The following is a 22,523-nucleotide window of genomic DNA, read 5'->3' as shown; positions in this document are numbered from 1 at the left end:
CATGGACTTGAACACCAGATCTCCTGTGTTCTGGAAACCATCCTCCCTGTTAAGTCCACATGCTAGTATCTAATCTTATTCTTAGTAAGCTAAGTAGTTACATAGACTGCAGCTAGGACATGCATAATGATCCACACCTGTGGCAACAGAAATGGAAGTGAAGTGCTCCGATCTCCCAACATCAGAGCTGTGCGAGCATGCAGCTGTAGACCTGGTTCATGTAAAACCGTATATAACTCTCCTGGTGTACATGCTAGTCTTTTTATTAGTAGGAAGCAAGCTCTGTTGTGATCTCTGGGAGCTGTGGGTGAGGATTTGCAATCTGTTAACCATTCTGCACTTGGGCCAGCAGTGCTGTTGTGCAAGCTGGGTTGAAGGGCAAATAGCAAGGTAATGAATGAAAAGCATCCATCAACAGCAAATTATCTGGAACAAACAGTAACACTGTCTCCCTAAAAATCTAACCAACTTTGGCAAGCCCTCCATATCAGTTTCCCACCTGGGATGTATTATCATTAGTTATACAACAGCACTTAATGATGCCATCAGATCAGGGCCCTTTGCACTGGGTGCCGTGTGCAGGCCTGTGGTAAAGGGTAGACATGGAAGTCTGATAATTTCAAAATTTGCTTCACAGTTCTGACACTAATTAAAATTAATTGGAGTTTGGTGTCCAGATCCTTCAGGCAGCTTTGGAAAAATTGCAGACCACAGTCATGAGATCAAGATGAAGCAGCAGGGTAGATAAACAGATGGTGCAACTGGGGACAGGGGATGCGGTGTTGGGAACGTGAGCTAGTTTCTGTGGATGCTGGCTGCCGGCTCAGTTTGGAGCTGTAAAGGTGGCTTTATCCAGGAATGCACAGAGCTCCCATTGACCTGCTTGAACTCTGTGTTTGCCTGTTTGGTGTATTTGACCATCACTGTCTTCTAGCCACTATTCTTGGGTACCTAGCAACTTAACACCTAAACCTGTCCAGTGCTTGGAATCGATACATAGGCATACCCCCTGACCTGTTACATGCTTGCAGCAAATAAGCAAGCCTCTCCTCTCCCCCAGACCAGGCTGGGAAATGAAGCTAATGTAAACATCTGAACTTAACTAGTCCAGGATTGGTTTCAACCAGTTCTTCAAACCCCAAACCTGCGTGCTAAATGAATAGGGGATTCAGCTCTAGGAGGAATAAGAAGCCCTTATTCTGATGCTCTCAGGCTGTGCTCTAAGTTTGCACAACAGAGCTGATTTTTCTTTTCTTTTCTTTTTGAAATAGTCTTTGTCTGATTCTTTTAAATCTCAGTCTTTTTCTTTTTCTCAGGTTCCGTTCCAAAACCCTCTCCTCCAGGAGCAGGGCTTTCCAGGGAGATGGGCTGAAAGGATGGATTGGGAAGCACGAGAGAATGAATACTCCGCAACACAGAAGAGCTCTTTTCTCCTGCCCTGCAGCCAGTCGAGGGTTAACAAAATGAGCAGCTCTTGTGCAGGCAGAGTATGTACTTGGCAGTGAGGGATGGTCTGTATTACAGTATGTAAGAGAAGGAGCGGAGGTGCATTCGATTCCATTCACCAGCTGGCAGGCTGAGCCTAAATCTCAGGATCCAGGGTCTGGCAACAGCCAAGAATCCCCCTCCTCCCTGCCCCGAGCCTCAGTTCTTCCCCTGGATGGGGACCCTCGCTGCTGCACATGGTGGCATTTGACTCCGGTATGCTGCTGTGAGGAGTTTATGTTGGTGGCTTCAACAGGACTTTTCCCCTGACTGTCTGAATGAATGAGTGCCTTTCAGAGCAGAGCCAGGTAAGACTCATAGCATTACTTTTCATTCCTTCTAGCCTGCAACCTAAAGACAAGAGAGGCCAAATCCAGCCCAGAGGCAACTCTGCTGCAGTCAGTGGGGTTATTCCCTGGAATCTGATTTTGCCCATTGTTGTGAAACCAGGCTACTCTCTCACCAGGTTGGTTTCTTATCATGAGAAAAGCACAAGTCCTGATGATAATCAATGATACGGGGTTTGGTTTTTTTTCTGAGCTGTCCATGTGGGGAGTTCTCTTGCCTTATCCACTGTGTTTCTTTACCTGGAGCATCAAAGTTACTGCAAGTGAATAGTAAAGCTATTAACATGGACTGAATAGTAAAGCTATTAACATGGACTGTCAAAAAGGCTGTGATGGGAAAGGTCCATTTTGGAGGGGCTGGCTGTACAGGGTCCGGATGTCTGTTAAAGTCACACTGTTAAAATACCGCACCTTGTACAGCGATGCAAGGAGCGCGTGTGTTTACATTGGATGCATAGCATCTTCATAAACAGCATATTTTATAACATGGCATACTCTCTAGAGCTGTTGGAAACTGCAGAACACTTCCTCAAGCATTGCCTGAGTGTGGAAATCAAGCCTTCCTCTTCCATGCCTGTGCCTCTTTTGGGGGGTGTTTTTTGCCTTTTTGTAAACATCAGAGCTTAGCACATAAGACCTGACTTTTTAGCTTGTTCAGTTAAGCATCTGCATTAGAAATGTTGTGTTTTGCATGGGTTGGGGAACTAAATGCAGCAAGAAATAGATGAGGTCTGAACCCTCACTTTAGCACTGGCATAAAAAGCTGTTAAAAATGATACATAACAATCTGGCCATACCTTTCATAGCTAGTTTTGTGCATGCATGTTCAGTGGTTTTGTATTAGTGGGTGTGATGAGAGAGAGAAATTAAAACAGATAATTATTATGCACTTAGTATATTTTATATCACATGGGATTTACTTAACATTGCAGCTGAATACAGTTGCCAAACCTCTTGCCAGAGCCCTGACACAGGCAATTAAATGAGTTAGGAAAGGATTTGACAGCACGTTCATTACTTTGTGTGCATGATAAAAATTTACAGAAGCCTAATTTTACTAACACTGACTCCTTGGTAAGGGGCCAGCTAGTCCAGAAAGAAAAAGGTTGGAAGTTCTCCAAAATCCCAAAGTGCTTGTTGAAGCGAGTGGAAATGTAATGTTTTTGGCAAAAATCTCAAAATTTGACTGGGGAAACGAGAGGGAAGAAATTCAGACTTTTTTAAAACCCAGCTTATAGAGACAATCGAAAGACTTGAACATTTCTGAAATTTCTGTGAAAACTTTCGTTAAAAATTCACATGCTCTAAGTTGACCAAGTCTTTGTGCAGTTTCCTCCCCATTTTGGCATCTTCTCTTTCTAGAGCTTTCATTCACTCTACAATAGCAGGAATTCAAACCTGACTCCCAATTTATAAAAGCTGCGGTCATCCAATCAGCAAAGGGAGATTTGCTGCATGACTTCTGACCAACTGCAGCTAGCCAACTCCTCTCCTAGCTCACGGATCAAATCTTTGCCCCAAACATCAAATAATCTGTAGAGTGTGCGGTTTCCTTTTTTTTTTCCTTTTAAAAAAGCAAACAAACAAACAAGCTGCCAGAATAAATAGAAAATAAAATATCGTAACATAGGTGTAAGGAAATCGTGACTGCAGCATTATCATGTTCTGCTTGTTGACCTTTCCCAGTCAGGAAAAGGGGCTAAACCCATCGGGTGAATGTTGAGCAGATAATTGCACAGCAAATCTCTTTTAGATATGGTGTCACAAGACGATGGCTGTTCAGATCTGGATCCCATTGTATGAAGCCATTGGTTTTGGTGAGTGTTGATAAATACCTGGATAAAACCGGACTTTATGGTTTTGGTGTACAAGCTCAGGAGTAGGTCTGGAGGGTCCCATCCAGTGTTCATTTCTTCCCCCCTAGCCATAAAGTGCAAGAAGGAGCATTTACTGGCTTCATTTTTTGGCCCAGATGTAGAACTAACCTGCTATTTCCTTGCCAGCATTGATTTCTTCTATGAATATAGACAATTCTCCATCATTCGAATTAGCTTGCTATTTCAATCTGTTCCCGACAGCCGAGGGGTCAGATAAGGGCTAAAGGCTCTGAATTGGCAGGTGAGAGACCCCAGTGAGGGCAACACATCATGGATGTCCCCTAAATGAACATGTATGCCTCAGGGAGGTACCTTATCTAGCTTCATTAGAGAGCATGTGAGATCCCATGCCTCAGATCCTATGCTAGCGTGACCGAAGTAGTAGCTCCCTGGTTGTGTCGTGGTCTGTGCCGAGTTTCCTAGCACTACGGAGCTGAATCATTCCTTGTGCCCCTTGCTAACTCTCACAAGCCAACTGCTGCATACATTTCCCAGACAAATTTCCACATAAGCAATGGCAGTAGCTGCCATTGTTGTTACAGCTGCCAATGCATTGCTGCATCCTAGGCTCTTGAAGGGAGAGGAGGTGCACTGGATAATTCATGAAAGGGTGGGGAATTATTCATCAGTCATTCCCCTACAAAGAGGGAATCCTGGCTGTGGAGAGCTGGGAGGATTCCTACTTTAGTTCACAGCACAGATGCTAGGAGCAACATACCCACCCACATCATGGCTAGCCAGCCTCCCAGGTGCTGAGCAAAGAGTGTGTGCATGCACATCTCTGGGGGATGTTGGATCGTTAGGCTAAGAAGAGATACGGAAAGTATGTACAGCAGCAACAAGCAGAGGTGGGCAAACATGGGAAAAATGTTTCCTAGAAATAACTCTGTGACCAGTTGCAAAACCTGAATACCCTCAAGGAGCTTCTCACCGACTAGGGGGTCAGAGCTAACAGGTAGCTGTAGAAAGTCACCTGTGTAAATGGCCACAGCGTAGATGGCGCATTATTCAAACAGGGGGAAAAAAAGCAAGCATCATCCAACATTTGCTTCTTTTCTTTTTTTGCCTACGCCTCTAGTGTCCAAAGAACTTTGAAGAAACTCAGTTAGAGGTTGAAACCTATAATGGGTATGGACATACTTAAATTGTGGTAAGACAAAGGGTTTTTGCAGCCTGCACGTCGTGTGCAGAACTGATTTTTTTTTTGTGGGCATTTTGCGATGGTCTCATCCCTCAGCCAGTGCTAAAGGATGGGACAGTCGCAAAATTGGTGGAGAGGCCCTGGTAGGGGGAGGTGGGATAAGGGGGCAGCCACCATCTTGTCTACTGCCCTTCATGACCCACTGCCAGCTGGTGCTTTCCCCTCCTGGCATCATCTGGGGAGCCGGCATTTAATTTTTCTTAAGTTTTTTGTTGACTTTTGTGGATTAAGTAGGTCCCTAACAATAGGTTGTGTCTCAGTCTTGGTCAAAAATGAGATACTTGACTACACTTGGAAGGCTGCATATGACTTAATTCATTGACACTGGGTGACTTCGATTATATGTTTGGTTACATTTTATACAAAAGTCGCATTTGTAAATCACAAAAAGTTAATTATTTACTTTTGACCATTAGCTGTAAATCAGCGTTTAGCAGACATGGTGCAGTTAGGTATGAACGTATTGGTGGAAGGTGCTATAGATGGTTCCAAGCTATGATTACTGGGGCTGTGTGAAGTGAGCCCTATTCGATTCTGATTCAGCCCAAATCTGGGACAGTGATTTGATCCATTGATTCGATTACTGTCCCTGATTCGATTGGGCTGAATCCGAATCTGACGATTCAATGCTGATTCGGTGAATCAGTGATTCAGACACAGGTACAGCTTTAAAAGGTTTTTTTCTACATACCTTGAGGTAGCAATGTGGCTCGTGATTGCTGCAGTGCTGGGGCGCATGAAGTGTCCCACAGGAGCATGGGGGTGCTCTCCAGAGTTCTCCGCAGCAAATCCAGAAGTGGACCGAAAGTACTTCTGGTCCACTTCTGGGTCTGCTGCCGAGCACGCTGGAGAAGCTCCATCTGCCCCAGCACCACAGAGTTCGGAGCCCCTGCTACCTAGAGGCACACAGAAACAACATTTAAAGCTGTGTCTATGTACAAATTGCTGAATCTGTCCAAATCTATTTTGAAGGGTTCTGAATCGATTTGGAGAGATGAAAGCATCCTCTGATTCGATTTGGATTCAGAGATCTGGCCACCGAAATGGACTGAATCTCTGCCGAATCGAATCAGGGACTGAAGCTTCGCACAGCCCTAATGAATTTGAGTAACCTGTTAGACTCTTTTTAGCTGTAACAATTGTTTAACAATTTAGTAAAACGTCTATAGATGATGCATCAACTTTTGTAGGAATTATTCATAAATATGCCATTAATATAAATTGCAAAGGTATACTTTTTTCCACTACTCCTGTAAACAGGGTCCTTTAGCCAAGCTGTTGTGCCGTCTGCTCTTCAGCTGAATATTGATTTAGATTGTGGAACCAAGCTGTACTGTAAGGTATGCTGGGATTTGGGGGTCTTAGTTAAAAGGTTGTTAAATACATTTTAGCATAAGCGCTAAGATAAAACCACCACAGTGAAAGACCAGGATAAATAGGTGCTTACCCTTGGAGATCACTGTTATAGACATGCATAATATGATACGTTTGTGTTCTTCGAATAAAAAGAGCTCCAAGTGAAATATCCAACACTGTTACTCTTCCTTGCACGTTCCCGTACCATGGAGGGGTTTCATGAGATGTATGGGAGTATATACTTACACGTCTCATATGTACCCTTCCTTTGGACCTCCTTAGTCTCCATTCCACAGGTTGCAGATTGCATATGTATCCCCCTATCCTGCACTCATCTGGTGTTACTTTAAAAATCTCATGTCATGTTACTTTAAAATTCTGCCCATCTCTAAACTCAGTACCAAGATGTTTAAAAATCCTGAGATCTCTTGAGTGCATTTCACAAGCATATATTGTCCTCTTGTGCATCTGTATGCTCTTTCTATATATATTGCACTTTCCCCTAGTCAAGTCATATAGCAGTGACCATCCCACTGCTCTGTTGATTTCTACTCAATCCATTTAATCCAAACTCCTCCTAGCAGGGAATTATGCTGCACAACAGTTCATTAGTCAACATTGTCCCCTTAAAGTGGAAAAGGGCCTCAGACTGAAAATGTTTGTGGAGAACTTAGAGAGGGGTCCAGAGGCCAGGGACAAAGATGATAAAGGGCTTGGAAAACAAGTCCTACAAGGAGAGGCTGAAGGAGCTAGGCATGTAGAAAAAGCATTAAGAAGGGACACAATAGCAATCTTCAAATTCTTGAAGGGATGCCATAAAGAAGAGGGAAAACCCTTTTTCTGTCTCGCTGTAGACAGTAGGAAATGAACCAGTGGCATAAAGTTGCAGCAAAATAGATTTTATTGGATATCAGGAAAATGTTCTTCACTTTCTTCATTGCTTAAATGTGAAGCAGTGGAATAGACTCCCTAGGGAGGTTGTGGGCTCTCCATCACTGGAGGTGTTCAAGAAGAGGTTGGACAGCCACTGGTCAGAAATGATCTAGGCGTAGTTATGACTGCAGCCAAGGCTAGGAATTTGGACTGGGCTGGGCCAGTGCTTCTTCTGGGACTTAAAGCCATAGGTTCCTGGTTAGAGGCTCTTGCCCTTCTTCTCAGTGTCAGACCGATCACTATATTTGGGGTCAGGAAGGGATTTTACCCCATGGTCAGGCTGGTATGGACTGTGACGGGTTTTGCCTTCATATGTAGTGGGGAGTGTGGGCATCTTCCGGAGATCTCTTGAGTGCATATTACCAACCTTTTATAAAAGCAGGATGTTGGCCACCGTGGTCCCCCCTGCTTTACCTGTGGCATGCTAGGGTCTTGTGCTGTGTCAGGGTTGATGGCATAGTTTTACAAAGAGATTAGATTATGGATTTGTATAAAATGGTTTGGATGGGGATGATCCTGCGTTGGGTCAGGGGTGGGACTAGGTGATCTACAGTCATCCCTTCCAGTCCTACTTCTCTATGATTTGCAGTCATTTTAAGGATAGTTGGAGACAGATTAGGGAAGGCAGATAATTCACATCTTCTCTCCTATGCTCCTGCAACCCAGACTGACTTCATATTTTTAAGAAATGTCTCTGTCCTGGAGTCTCTAAGACCAGTGACTCTCTTTTAATAATGAAGGTAGTTAACCATGTTAGTATGAAGTCTGGCAGAAAGTAGGGCAGGCTGACACCTTCAAAAGTAGCTGGTTCAGAGAGATGTGAGCTTGCACAGGTAGCAAGCAATTTCCTCAGGTGCTCCATCTGCGTTCCTGATATCTGATGAAGTAGGTTGTTGCCTATGAAAGCTCATGCCTTTCTCATAGATTTCATAGACTTTAGGGCTGGAAGGGACCTCAGGAGATCATCAAGTCCAGCCCCCTGCCTAAAGGGCAGGAAGTCAGCTGGGGTCATAGGATCCCAGCAAGATAAGCATCCAATTTACTCTTGAAGGTGTTCAGTGTAGGTGCTTGAACCACCTCCGCTGGCAGACTGTTCCAGACCTTGGGGGCTCGGACAGTAAAGAAATTCTTCCTTATGTCCAGCCTAAAACGGTCTTGCAGTCTCTACGTGCCACCCTGCGCTACCTTCTGCTTCTTTTTAGGGAAGCCAAATCACACCTCAAGCAACCCAAACTGGTTAAGAGTCAAGGTAGGAAACTGGCTACTGCACGTGATTGGTGCTTTATTTGCTGAGCCCAGCCGCTGCATTTCATCACACTTAATATTTTAGATTAACCCAAAACTAAGTGTGTCCTTAGTGTTGCAGCATGTGCAATCAGTGAGAGCCTTATTGTGTTCTGTACTTGATGCACGTGCAGAACATTACTTTTTTACATGATGCACCATGATCCCAAGGTGCACTTAAAGGTATAATTACATGTCATGTGAGAAGAAAGATCTGATATTAGGGCAGGAGCTGAGGACACTGAAGACCAGGGTATGAATCCCTGTTCTGCCACAGGCTTCCTGTGTGACCTTAGGCGTCAGAGTACTTTTTAATATATGCCCATCTCTAAACTCAATACCAAGAGCTTTAAAAATCTTGCCCGTCATATCCCTGGACTTCAATTCCACCTATAAAACAAGAATAATGGCACTCCACTCCATACTTTGCAGAGCCATTGTGAGGGTAAACACATTAAAGATTATGGGTGCTTATGGACAGCAGGCAACACTAGTACAGTATCTTAAATGGGTAACTGATAGTCTGGAATGCTTTTTTTCCTCAAAGGCCCATTAGACTAGCCTATGTTCCCCGCCAGGTACACCCCCTGTCTCCTGGGCATTTTGACTTGAGTGTCTCCTTTCCTCCTCTTCTAGCAATGCAGGTCTCCTCTATTTCTTGCAGAAACTTTAACATCACCAGTGGCTGATACTAGCTTGTTTGTTTGGCGCTGATGACTTTTTGTTTGTGTGTGTGTCTGGCTGCTGTGCCACCCTGCTCACTGTGCTTTGGATTGAAGGCTCTGTGTCCAGTACAGTGGCGGGGCAAAATCATTTCACCCACGCAGGATATGACAGTTCAGTGCATTGCCATTTCATTCTCTCACCCAGTGCAGGACCATTATTGTTCCTGCTTTATAGCTGTCAGCCTTGCACCCCAGTAGTTCAGTGCCTAATTATTTGTCTGTGTCGTAGTACATCAGGGTTACACCACGTTACTGTAACTCTGTTGCATTGCACTTCCACATTGTAGATAGCCACTGCAGTGTAGCATTTCCCCATCATTTGCTACCACGCTGTTGATAATCATTATTGGATTTTGCTGTCTCCCCATCATTCACTCACCCCACAGGCAGTATATTATTCCCCAAACTGTTCGACAGCACTATTGCATATCTGATTCCTCTTGATCCCTGACATTTTCATTGTTGTCAACCTAAAACACTTCACTTCTATTTCCAGACCCTCAGACTGTCCTGTTTTCCTCTCCTCTCCTTTCATAGTGCCTTTGGAGCTTAGCGGGATTCAAAGCAAGGGTGATGACAGCACTTACTGCTTTAAAAGTGAGAGTAAGAGGCTCATGAGTTTTGGGAAGGAGGAAGCTCTGCCTCTGCATATACTGTTCCATAATGTCTTTTAAAGCCTTTTTTTAAGCCACTGATGGAGACACGATTTAGGATAAGATGAGCCATTGATCTGATCAGCTAGATCATTCTTATTGGTCCCACTATATCAGGCGCCTAGGATGGGTAGTCTTCAATATAACACATGCTCCTGGATTTGGAATATCCTGCTGTTCATTTTCTCTTTTTTTCTTCTTTCTTGCCCTGGGAGTGGGCTGGGTCACTGTGCTGCTCGTTCCCCATACATGCTGCACAAAAGAGATTGGAAATGCCATCGAGACATGCATCGGAGGTGATGTTGACCGTCTTCCAGCCCTGTACAATCTGAGGGAGAAGCTAATGCAAAAGAACTGGCTGTCGTCTCTCCTCGCGGTGCGACACTCATCATTGTGACACATGACACAGTAAAAAGGCCAGAGACCCGCTAGCTGAGAGACCCTTACTGCCCTTTTACCCCTTAAGCAAAGCAGGAGCATGGCCCCGCAGGAACACCCCGACACAACCTGACAGGCTCAGTTTTCAAGTTAATTGCATAAAATGTGAGACAGAACATGCGTGGACCGGCGTCTTCCCGAACACCATGAATTTGTCTTCTCAAACTGAACCATCCAGGTGGCTTGGGACTCAGCGTAACTGGGCTCATCGGAGAGACACTTGCCGTTGGTGGACTGAGCCCAGCTGGGTGGGGAAGTTAAACCAAATGCGCTGTGTTCACACAGTGATACTGATGAAGTGTGAGAGATCTGAGTGGCTTTCCTGCATCCCACACACATTTCCATTGCTAAGTAGGTCACTTAGAGTAACCAGGCTTGCAGCTTGCAGACCAGGCTATCACAGTTTTAACCACATGCATTTTCCATTCCCATTTCCCTTTCAGAAATGGGTGGCACTTCTTTTAGGCCCCTTTTATCTGAACGGCTGCAGCAGGGTCATGTTATGGAGAAGACTAAAATACGGGCAGCTTCAAATGATCGCACGAAGACTCCCTCCTGGAACTGTTTGTTGGTGTCTTTTTATTAGCTCTGTGGTGGAGAGGCAGGAAATGAAAAGTGCCCTCAAACATGTGCGGATAACATGCTCTAAAACATACAATTCATCAGTGACCGGTTTTGGACGATTGCTCCGATTCACAGAAACCGCGCAAAGTCCAGCAAATGGCCTGCAGGCCAGCTGAGGTCTGAAGCTTTGCTTCTCTCTCACTGAAATGATTCTTGACCTTTCTTCATCTGTGTCCTGAGTAAATGCAGACAGGAGCACTGCTGAAACAGCAGAGAGAAAGGGAGAATGGATTGAAGGGTGCAGGAAGGAGTTTGGAAAGAAAAGGCGAGAGCAGAATGATGGAGGGAGATGAAAAGAATAGTTACTTAGTTAGTAATAACTATTCTGTTGCATACGGTTCAGGGCAGGAACCTTTTCTTTTTTTGTTTTGTACTTATAGTTATAGATCTTGGTTCATAACTGGAGTTCCAGGAACTACCGCAATGCAAATAATACTTGCAAATGACACAGAGGAAGATAAAGACAGGTAGTCATGCAAGAGAAATAGGAGTCGGAAAAAGAAAGGACCATGAAAACAGTGCGTGAGGTGGAAGATGATGACCTTGGTTTTAGATTCCTTGGGAATTGTTTTTTTCCCTTCCCCTTTACATCTTGTGCCATAAGTGTTAATAGCTGAGATTAAGTGAGCTGCTGCCATAACAGACACAGAGCTGTGTTATTTTCATGCTGTGTCTCATTTAAAAGACCAAGCATGTTCACTAAACATAGTTGGATCTATTTTTACGTATGTGCAAAACTTAATTTAAACAAGTGACCTTGCATAAAAGCTGCTTCATCAAGATTTCACAAAGAACAGCCCTTGGAGCCAAGGTTAGCACGACAAAGAGTGCCGGGAGAACAGATTTCAATAAAAAGGGTAGTCCCTCAAGCCTCCTACCGTAAGTGTGCACACCTCTTAATAAGGTTTATAAACCTATCACACCCTGAAAAGGGCTGCATTGTAGAGGGTAAGCATCTGCTGACTTCTGGGGTTGCTTAACTTATGCCCCTTTCTCAGGCAGTCCAAACTGGCTTTGCCTCAGAGCCTGTTTACATGTAGAACAAGACACTTTATTTCAGAATTAAAGACATCCCCAACATGAGGTTATTTAAAGGGGGGGGGGGCTTACACACCCTGCCTTCATCCCAATTAATGTACAAATGTAGATAAACTCTGAGGTTTCTGGTCTGGGTGGGTCCAAGGCATCCATGTGTCATACAGCATCCACCAACTTTGCTTCAATGGAGACTGCATGCCTATTTTGAAAGACATCCATATGTTTTGGGAGGTAAGGATTTGATCAGGAACTCTTGGAATTGATGCATGCAGTATGTTTAAGATGGAAATACTGCATTTCCAACCATTCCTGTGACATCCCCAATTTTATTTTGGTTGTATTTGCTATTCATAGAGCTACTGCCAAGATATTTATGCACTTCAGTTGCAGAATGGCTCTGAGCTTGGCAATTTTGCATGCTGTTTTGTGTGGCACATACCTGGGGCAATTGTGCACAGCTGTTTATGAAGAAGCAGGAAGCCTTTGCCTTGTGTATAGTCAAGGCTTCTCTGTCCTGCAGGTAGAATAGCTTGTGGCATTGCATGGGGAGCTTGACATCATGACGCCTGGTGTATCAACTGTAGAATAACTGGAAGTATTTTGTGTAGAGCTCAAATAGAGTCCCTGCTGATGCATGACAGGGCTGAAGAACTGCTAAGGTGAACATCAGCAGCAGTTTGGGTACATCATTATTTTCACCTTCTAGGCCCAGATACAATAAAGAACAATATCAGTGATGCTAAAAATAGAAGCTTTGTGCCCAGCAAATGGATACTGCAGAAAAAGAAAAAAATAGGCTTCCTCCCTGGCTGGCTCAGAATTTAGAGAATGTTTTTTTTTTCCCCGTAAGAGTCTACAAGGGGGTCTAAAATACTGGCACACACTGAAAGAAATTCAATCAAGTGATGCAGACCAAATGTGCAAATGTAGTGCACAGAAATTTGAGTAAATAGAGGATTTGCAGGCAAACAGAACGAGAAGGCAGCCAAATCTATTTTTATCACCTGGCTTGAGTGTGTATCTGCTGCCTGTTCCCTTCCTCCACTTAATATCAGTTTCAGTCCTGTTAGCTGCCCTGGCTTTGAAGTCAAAGAGCCTTTCATCGTGCTTTGAAGAATCTCCACATTTCTGCTACGTTGGCCTGCTATGTTTAAAGCCATTTAGAGTTCATTAGTTTCAGGGCTGCAAACTTGATTCCAGGGAAAAAGTTGCCAGAGGCCCTGTTAGAGTTAGTCTTGATTAGCAGTTGCCTTTGTGCACCTTGAGCCTGAGGATCTCAAAGCACTTGACAGAGATTGATGAGTATTATTCCTGTTTTATAGGTGAGAGAATTGATATACAGTGAGATCAAACGATTTGCCCAATGCCAGACTCTCAATGGCAGAACTGGGAGGAGAACTCAAGAATCCTTTCCCCCCACCCCAACTTCTCTGCTCTATTAGACCATCTCAGCAAACTAATTCTGTTACTACAGCTCCCACTAGCTTTCCATCTTTCATGTTCTTAGGGGATTGTTACCCCATTTTTGTGGAATTCAAAGGTTTGAATAATTGGAACAGAATTGCTGTTTTTTTTGAGGCTCCTGTGTTGATTGCTAACTTCAACACCACCTCTGCTTCTTCAAAGCAAAAAAAAGGCTAGTGATAGCAGTTACATTTTCTGTCTGTAATGTGTGCACTGTCCTTGATGCACTCTCTCAGGTTAAAGCCTCCTGTAGGGTGTAGGAGGTATAGATTTCAGCGAACTGGTTTTGTTAAAATGTGACTTCAAGAGCATACCCAACAAAGCTGGACTTGATTTCTCATTCAGTCCCCAAAGTCCATTTCCTTGTCTCTCTCTCTCTAGTGTACCTCCTCTTTATGGAACCAGACTGCAGAAACAATAGGAGCAACCACTCAATGCATGATGAGTCTTGAACAAAGGCAGAACCATGTAGTCCAGTGACTTTCCTGGGAGACTGATATAGCAGAAGCAAGGAGCAGGTCATTGTTTAGGAACTTTTAATTTTGCATTTGCAAAGCAACAAGATGTACAAAAAAGTGCAAAGAAGCCCAAGAAAAGCTGTGGTTGTGTGGCTTTGAGAAAAGACTGAGAGGCAGCTTGAGGTGAAATGTTGGCTGAAACATGCTTGAAATGGCAAGCAAAGGCATTTCCTCTTATTTGTTAGACACATAGTATTTTCAGGAATTTGTATATGCTGTAGAAAACAGGATGGCTAGAGAGCTGATTCTTTCATCACTTTGTCCTCCCCGCAGAAGCAGTCTGGTAGGCCTTGAACACTAGCTAACTGCTTTGGTCAAAAAAAACCAAACAAACAATTTCCTCAAAACTGAGACCAAGTTGAGTGGTCAGAGCATTGATCTTTGCATATGAGCTTTGCTCATATATCTGCAAAATGATTTATTTTATACCTGTAAAATCATTTATTTTACACTAGTAAAATGAGTACAATGAAGCACAGCCTCAGTATATTCCAGGAAAACTAAGAGCCCAGTGCTGCCTATGGACCAGGCTCATGACCACAAGCTGGTATGTATATAGATGAACTAGTCAGGGATGTGCAGCAATGGAGGCAGCAGAACTTAACCATAAGGAATGAGAAATTTTCCGTTGCTCTTAGAGAACTGACCTTGACATTTTGTTGCCCTCATACTTTCCAGCCAGTCTACTCACACGACAGTACATTTTGCTAGTAAGCAAGTGTTTTTGTGAGAACATCTAGTCTAATTTGATTCCATAACATCACTGCCTGATAATGTGGTGCTGATAATTTACAGCGTATGAGCTTGAATTTATCTTGGCACTGTATTCACGACACACAGAATAAATAAACAACCTTGAAGAGAGTAAAAAAAAAAAAAAAAAAAGATGGGGAAGAAGTTGCAAAGGAATGACTGAGATGGGAGGGGGTGGCCAGATCATTTGATCTAGAAGTGACTGGATTTTCAGCGATGTAGGGCGCTGACAGACATGCAGATCCCCACTGTAACTCATGGCACTTTACAGGAAGCGTCATGAGTTACAGAGTTCCCCTGGACCCCTTTCTGTTGGGTCCAGAGGGCTGGGAGATTGAGCTCCAATTTGGAGCAGCTGTGTGTCTACAGCTACTCTCCCCCCACCCCAGCTCCAGTGCTATCATCACAATGAGGGGAGGGAGCTCTGTCTGAGATTTGCCCAGCCTGTGCTAGAGGGTGGTGCAGGTGGATTGGAGCCATCTGCCCACTCCATAAATCCACCCACCTCACCCTCCAGCACAGGCTGGGCAAACCCCAGTGGAAATCCCTCCCCTCCCTTCTCCTCCTCCCATTCTAAAGACAGCATCGGGGATGGGGCTGGGCTGCTGGCAGAAGTTCATGAAGGTGCTCTGCTTTGGAGCCCCTTCATCTGAACCTTCATTCAGCCTACCGGTGCCAGGTTAGCTGCATTAAGATAAAGCCAGATGGCTCTTGTTGCACACAGAAATCAGAGCAGCAACCCAGGCAGGCTCACATCCAATAAAGCAAGGCTTACTGCAAGCTTGCTCCTTACTCATGTTCCTTTTGAATACCCTGTGTTGATGAAACTTCCCTTGCCTAAGGCCTTTGGACCCAGTGGTCAAAAACCACTGTCGAAAGAGGAGCAGCAGAAATGGAGAAGAGAGCTGATCTCATTCACATTTGCGGAATTGCTCCCAGTGGCATGTTCCCCTGTGCTTTGATGAGTCCAGCCTTGATTTAGGACTCAAATAATACAGCTACCACAGCTTCCTGTCAGAAACAATTCCAGCTGGTCTGTTAGGATACTGCTAAGGAGGGGTCTGACCCTGCTTCAAGGCTGGCAAGCAGGAATCCCAGCCTGGATCTGGATTTAAATGTTGCAGAGAGCCTTGATCTTATTGGACCTGAACCAATCCCCCTCCCTCCCCCGGGTCAGTGTGTTGTGGCTGCAAACCGTCCTTGCAGCATTTCCTCTCCTTCCTTTGCATCCCGTTGCTCCCCGTTTTATCCCCGGGGGACGCCTTTAAACAGTTTTCTCTGCTTTGTGTTCACATCCTCAGAGTTGTCAGTCTTTCTTTTTGTTGCTTTCATCTAGCCAAGATGCGTGCATTGAAACCTTTTACTCCTTCCTCACTGCTCAGTCCCTCTGGCCTCTCGATTTCCTTTTTGTCCTCTCAGGATTCTTCCTAAGCTTCAGATCCTTCTGATTGCAAGATGCAACCAGTATTTCACTCCCATAATTATAACCATCCTTGGTTCGTGGCAGGATGTAGAATTAGCAGTCTGCTGCAGAAGCAACTACTCATTCATTCACTCAAAGAACTTTTAATAACCAATTTCCTTAGGAACACACGTGTTGCGGTTTCCACTTGATATCAAAGTTAGCCATTTTTGGCAGTCTTTCTCCAAAACTGGGAACCAACTCTGTGAGCATCCTACCTTGGCTTGGCTTCCAACTTCTAGCCTTTCCTCGACAGGCTAAAAAAAAAAAAAAATCGATAGAGCACATTAGTCTCCAGTCTGCTCTCCTGCTCTGAACATCTGTGCTTCCTGACTTTTGCCAGAGAGAGTGCAGAGATCTATGCTAGCAAAAGAGCAGAGGGAAATGGCTGGGTTACTTTATTTAGCACCAGCACAGACAAACAGTGTAATGATTTATTTTCCTTTGGTCACAAAGGGAAGGTTAGAGTGAAACCTATCCGGTGCGCACAGACTTTGCTACCTAGGTATGCTGACAGGCTGATGTTATGAGGGTAGAGAGATGACTTTGTCTGCCAAGCCCCCCTCCTCGCAGAGCTGGAAGGCTCTGAAAGCAGCACTTTTTTGTGTTTCTAAAGTACCCCCCTTTGTAGCTTAAAGAGACAGCACAAGTTTATAGGACTGGGTTGTGGAAGAATTGGGCTAGGTCCCAGCTCTGCCATTGACTTGTTGCGTGGCCTTGGGCAAGGCAATGACTTCTCTGCACCTCTGTTTCCCCTCCATCAACTTTGTAGACTGTTTCTCTGGGACAAGGCACAGCTACAGCACACAATATGAAGCCCCCCCCCACACATGTATTGTGCCTTCCAGGCACTGCTTTAAGAGAAATAGCTCTGCTCTTGTTGAGCAGATTAATATTCCCATTATAAAGAAAGGAGAAGTCATGGCACAGGGAAGATATGTGACCAGCTCAAGCTCAGATTGCAGCCTGGAATAAAAATACAACCCCCCTATTCTGCCCTGTGTTTTGTCCACAAGTCTGTCCATCTGTCTATCCATCCTTCTTCTTTCGAGTCAGTCTGATGTTGCAGCCCAAAGGAGGTGGATTGTAGACCGAGTTCCCTACTGCCGTGTACTGATGTGACTTTATTGAAATTGCTGCACTGACACCAGTTTTCCCACAGAGCTTTCATTTTTGACCCAGTTTCATGTGGCTGTTCGTGACATTGCCCAGCCTTCTTCTGTCCAGTACCTGCGCTCCCTCGCCATTACTTCTTCTCATCAGTTATTCCAGAGATGAGGTGTCGAAGAGGAGAGGCCAACCTGCTTAATAGGCATTGGAATATTTTATTGGGGCAAAGAGGAAGAAGTGTGGGTGGTTGCTAAAAGCAAGACTTCCTCAGATGCTGGCAGGATGGAGTAAGTCCCTTTGGCTGGCGCAGCCTTCATAGCTGAGGTAGCTGCTTTTGGGCTAGATCCTCTCCATGCCCGAATTAGCATCATGCCATTGACTGCATCAGAAGAATGTCAGCTTAAACTAGCTGGGGATTTGATTTCTTCCCAGAAACTCTGTATGTGGATGTTCAGGTCCATAACTTCAAGGACTCAGCTGCCCCAGCTGAGAACAATGGAAAACCTCAGGAGTGCATGGAAAGCAAAGGGGGCTGCTGGACCCTTGGGAAAATCTGGCCACTTCTTTTTGACATGCAGAGGGAGCTGAGGTCTTTGAAAAATGCGGCTCCAGTTATGGGAAGCAAGTAGCTTTTGAAGCTCCGGCCTGGCAGATTCGAGGCACCATGTTGTAGTTATTATACAGGAGCCTTCACAGCATCCCACAGCAGCTGCTCTGTGCTCCACGCCTGTTAAGAGCCAACTGATTTGACTAAAGGGCAGATTTTGAAAACAGTGGTTTAATATTGTTTAATATCCTGAGGTGCTGAACTGCAAAGAGGGAAAACATTTGCTCTTGGGTTAGCTTATCATTCCTTTTGGCAGTGTTTCCTTATTTTTTTTATATATTTTTTAAAAAAGATTTCTGTCACTTATTGCAGCAGAAGCCTAAATGACATTATCCTGGCTTATAATTTAAATGTCAAATGTAATTATTGCCAAAACGATCTGCTTACTAGTGCCCTGTGGGAGCCTGGAGATGCTGCCTCATCCTCTGATGAGAATGGGAGTTTAGGTGAAGTCACTTGAGGCCAAAGCGTATAAGCTCTGCTTGTAACGGCAGCAACATTTTATCCCATTTAATTTAGTCTTTGTTTAAACACTAATCATTTAACTGAATGGGAAGGTGGCAACAAAGTTACCAGGACTGAATGGGTCCAAGTTACTCTCACTTTGGGGTTACCCCAGTATCTCAATGTTGTCTGGTTTCTACAGCCAAAGTCTAGGGGTGAAAACTCCTGGGTTTTGTCCTCTGCTGTGGTACCATGACTGCTCGAGCAACTGTGGACAAGTCAGCTGAGCTTTCTCTGCTACCATTCAAGGAGCACTCAAAAGCCTAGGGACTGGATTGAGACTCAGGAAATTTAGGACGTCTTTACATGTGCTCTGGAGGTGGGGTTGGGAGCACTTTAATTAAAGCAGCTCTTGGGAGCCGCTCTAATTAATTAAAACACCTGCAATATTTTGTGTGTTCAGCATCCTGCATTTCTAAATGGTGGTGGGGGAGCTTTAACTAAAGCACGTTCAATGAGCTGTAGTCAAAATGAACCCGCTGCCATTTTGAAGCATGAGGACGGTGAATACATGACATGCCAAGGCTGTTGGAGCATGCTAATTAGCATGCTCCAGTAGACCTGATACATTAAGTCTGCTCCACGTTGGAGTAGGTGTCTCACACATTTACAGGCAACCATAGCGCTCTGCCAGATCACTCCCCCTGTGACCTGTTAAAAATTGTACCCTCTGGCCTATCAATTTTCAGTAAGCCTTAGCCTCTCAGTCACTTTTGAAAATGGGTCTTCTTCAGCTCTTGAAAAATTCCCCTAAAATGGGTCTGCCTCAGTTACCATGTATACCTGGCGATGACGTTAACACTTCTGTACTCCCACCTTTTGTAAATCATACCCATTTGGATTGTAAGGCCATGGCAGATATGGTGTCTTGCAATGTGTATGTCCGGTGCCTTGTACAGTGGGGTTTCAGTCTCAACAAAAGCATCGAGTATCTACTGCTGCTACTGCTAAGAATTTAATTTAGCCAGATTGAGGAATAGGACTGACACCAAAGTGATGGTCCTAAACCAGAACCCCCAGATTCCAGCAGCCTCAGACTTTCTAGGACTGTTAAGATCCAGATTTGAACTTGCTTATTCAGAATGTATCTCCAATAAAGATAATTCAGTAGGGGTTATTCTGGGGTTACCTCATCAGAGTCTGTAAATTGCTCTGTGATTTTTGCATGTAAACGACTTGGCATGTTTTATAAATGTAAATGTGAGCCGTAAAATGAGCGCAAACCTGATATGGGCTGCCTTTTTCCTTCTTGTTGCATACAGAATGCCAATGGGAACCACACGCTTAAATTGTTCTCATCGTTTTAGTGTGTGTGTGGGGGGGTTCAGTCTCAGAGAGATAACACACACACACCATCAGTTGTCTAGTATTTTTTAAACCCCTATCTTCTGCTGCTTGTTAGCTGCAAGCTGGCCTCACAGCTGGGAGTCATCTCTTTCATTTGCAAGAGACCAGGTAAAGAAGATTATTTTGTAAAATGGAAGGTCCCGAGGCTTGTAATGAAGCAGATGGATGTTAGAGTCCAGGCAACATCAAGTCCTCTTATTCCAGAAATATTATACAATATGTCATGTTGTAGAATTTCTGAATGTATCTTGTGATCTTTGTCCATCTGCAGATGCACAGCAGGGAATGATTCTGCTGAGACATTCACACTGAGACTTGCAAAGCTGCCCAAAGCAATTTGAACTTCCGCTTCCATTCGAAAAAAATAGGAATTGGGGAGTTTAATCATATGTGGTTTTGGGCACAAAAAAAAAAAAATGTTGGGCTCAAACTTTGCAAAGGGAGGACTTGTGGGGACGTTTGATTTCTAATGGCATGAGAAGCTGTTACAGGCCTTTCTCCCCCCTACTGTTGAAGTCCATATCCAGAAACCAGAAAGAATTTCTGCAGCTTACTCCTTCGGATATGTTTTGCCTACCTTGGCTACTGCTTTTCAGCCTTCAGTTCCTTTCTGGGCGCAACGGGGGTGGAGGGTAAATACCTGATCACAGCTACCCAGCCAATCCATGTTAATAGTTTTACTACAAGCGTGCTCAAAGGCACGTGCTGCAGGCATTGAAAAGGAAACAGAAGTTGGGTAGAAGTTTCTGTCTGCAGCAAACGTAACTGCTCCAAATAACAGCCTGGTGCTCTCAAACCCAAATGTGCTGCTTCCAAAATGTCATAAAAATGTCTGTGTGGTCTTGCTTGTCTGTTTGACTATCTCTGTGTGTTGCTAATACAGAACTTCAATACCTTGCTAATCACGGGTGTGTTTTGCCAGTTTCTGTAGCATCCTCTGATTTTGAGCAGAGTTCACAGGGCAGCCTTTTCTCTAAGGGACTCCAGTGAGCGAGGCTACGCTTCTTCTCTCGAGCGCTTTCATATAAGCATCAAAACTTAGTGCACACCTCTGCAATGACCTTCCTGGTTCAGGAAAGGGCATACTGAAATAAAAAGAGAGACATTTGTCTAAGCTGGAGCAACGTCAAGGCCCATAAAATGAGCAGCTGCAACTTACCTGCCCAGCTGCAGTTGGAGACTAATGAACTTTAAAATGACTTGGAAAATGCATCACACACACAGTTTGGAAATGGTTGTTTATGGATAAACAATGGAAAACCAACAAGCTGGCAAAATAATTCTGTTCAGCTGTAAGAGAGAGTCTCTCAGGAATATATTTTTAGGTGGGACTTTTTCTCCCCCCCCCAATTATATTGATCTTCCACTTGGCTAAATTACTGCAAATCAGCAGACAATGTCCAACTGCTTGTATTTCTAAATTGCCCTTTTTTGCAGTGCTAATGGCCTATAACTCTGCATGCGGTATTCAGAATATGATTCTGTAAAGTGAAGACCTCCCCTGCTACCCATAATAAGGTTGTAATCCTATCACGGGATTCAGATAATCATAAAATGCAGGCACGAAGGGTGGGGAAGACTGATCTTCATGAACTTTGTGTTAGGTTGGCTATCTGGTGCTGCTGCTGGGGTTGGAAGGCGTAGTTTGGGATACCTGATCTTGGGTCTCTGCCCTCGGGGTCAAGGAGAATAAGGATTACTCCATTAAGTCCAGTCATCCCAGGGCTAAAAGCAAGCACTGGAGAATGAGATATTCAGCCTGGAATGATATAAAGGTCCCACATTAGCTCCCGCAATGGCACAAGATCTCAGACTTTATATCTATGATGAGATTGAGAATAAATAACACATAGATTGCTAAGCAAAGGCCAAGTACACGAGAAATTCATTCACCAGGTAGCTCTGCAACTTATTGATGTGCTTGGGTGTATGAATAATAATATGGGGAGCACTATATTCATTGTTTGTCTGTGTTACAAGTTAAAACTCTTATTCATGAATATCTCAAAGGGTAGAAATGAACAGAAAGATTGCAAAATGAGAAAACTTTCATACACAGTCTGACTGGTTGCTATTTTTATTGATGTTGGTGCCTTGTTTCTGATGTTAAAACAACATCGGAATGAAAACCTGACTATCCGTTTCTGGATCTGTACACTGCAATACATGATATTGGGACTGGCTTTGCTGCAGATGGATTTGCTTTGTTCCATTTCTGGCATTTTGTGCAGTTCTGTATTTCACTTTAAATTCTTCTTTTAGCGGGAGGACAGTAGATTTCCAACCACCCGAGCACCCACAGCCACTTGCTGACTTCATTTGAAGCAGTAGGCGCTGAGCATTTTTCAAAAATCCCTCATTGCAGACAGACAAATGCTCTGAAATTAGGTAGATTCTCGGATCTGTAGTGGTGGTCATTAAGGCCTGTTTTTATTTTTGCCACTCCCAGCTAAATGCATGGTTCTCCCCACTTGAGAAGTGCTGAGTATATCGTGTGGTGACATTAATGACTTGACAAAAAAATCATTTGGAGTGCCTTTCATATGACCACCACACAGAAATGTAGTGTCTCTCTCCATTGCGAATACACACTGAAAAATCTCATTGCTCATTCCAACAGGTGCCCTATACAAAATCTCAGTCATCTGCGTGCATATAGAGTAGCTTACATAAACACATAAATATTTATAAAAGATACACAAACAGGCTTAGATTTATACCAGGAAATCCATTTGCACACACACATACATGCATATGCAGTGGGGTATATGCATTAATTGTATGCTGAATGCTGGAA

The 22,523-nt window shown here is 44.1% G+C and overlaps 1 protein-coding gene across 2 annotated transcripts in view; it reads left to right on the top strand.

Moving 5' to 3' along the window:
* The first annotated feature begins 1,529 nt into the window (after positions 1 to 1,529).
* Positions 1,530 to 22,523, top strand: part of GRAMD1B (GRAM domain containing 1B) — a 180,088-nt gene continuing 159,094 nt past the window's right edge. Inside the window, exon 1 of one of the 2 annotated variants that reach the window (XM_090026803.1) lies at positions 1,530 to 1,793. Coding sequence is in view for 1 of the 2 variants with exons in the window: in XM_090026805.1 (XP_089882931.1) it covers positions 1,768 to 1,793 (26 nt within the window). In the remaining variant the exon portion in view is untranslated. The remainder of the gene's footprint in view (positions 1,794 to 22,523) is intronic. The other variant, XM_090026805.1, reaches the window with a different exon arrangement.

The sequence above is a fragment of the Crocodylus siamensis genome, chromosome 14 (genome assembly GCF_052110815.1).
Source record: "Crocodylus siamensis isolate JL-2025a chromosome 14, ASM5211081v1, whole genome shotgun sequence".
Taxonomy (NCBI): Eukaryota; Metazoa; Chordata; order Crocodylia; family Crocodylidae; genus Crocodylus; species Crocodylus siamensis.
Note: the sequence above shows the minus strand (reverse complement) of the source record. Positions and strands in the feature narration are given on the sequence as shown.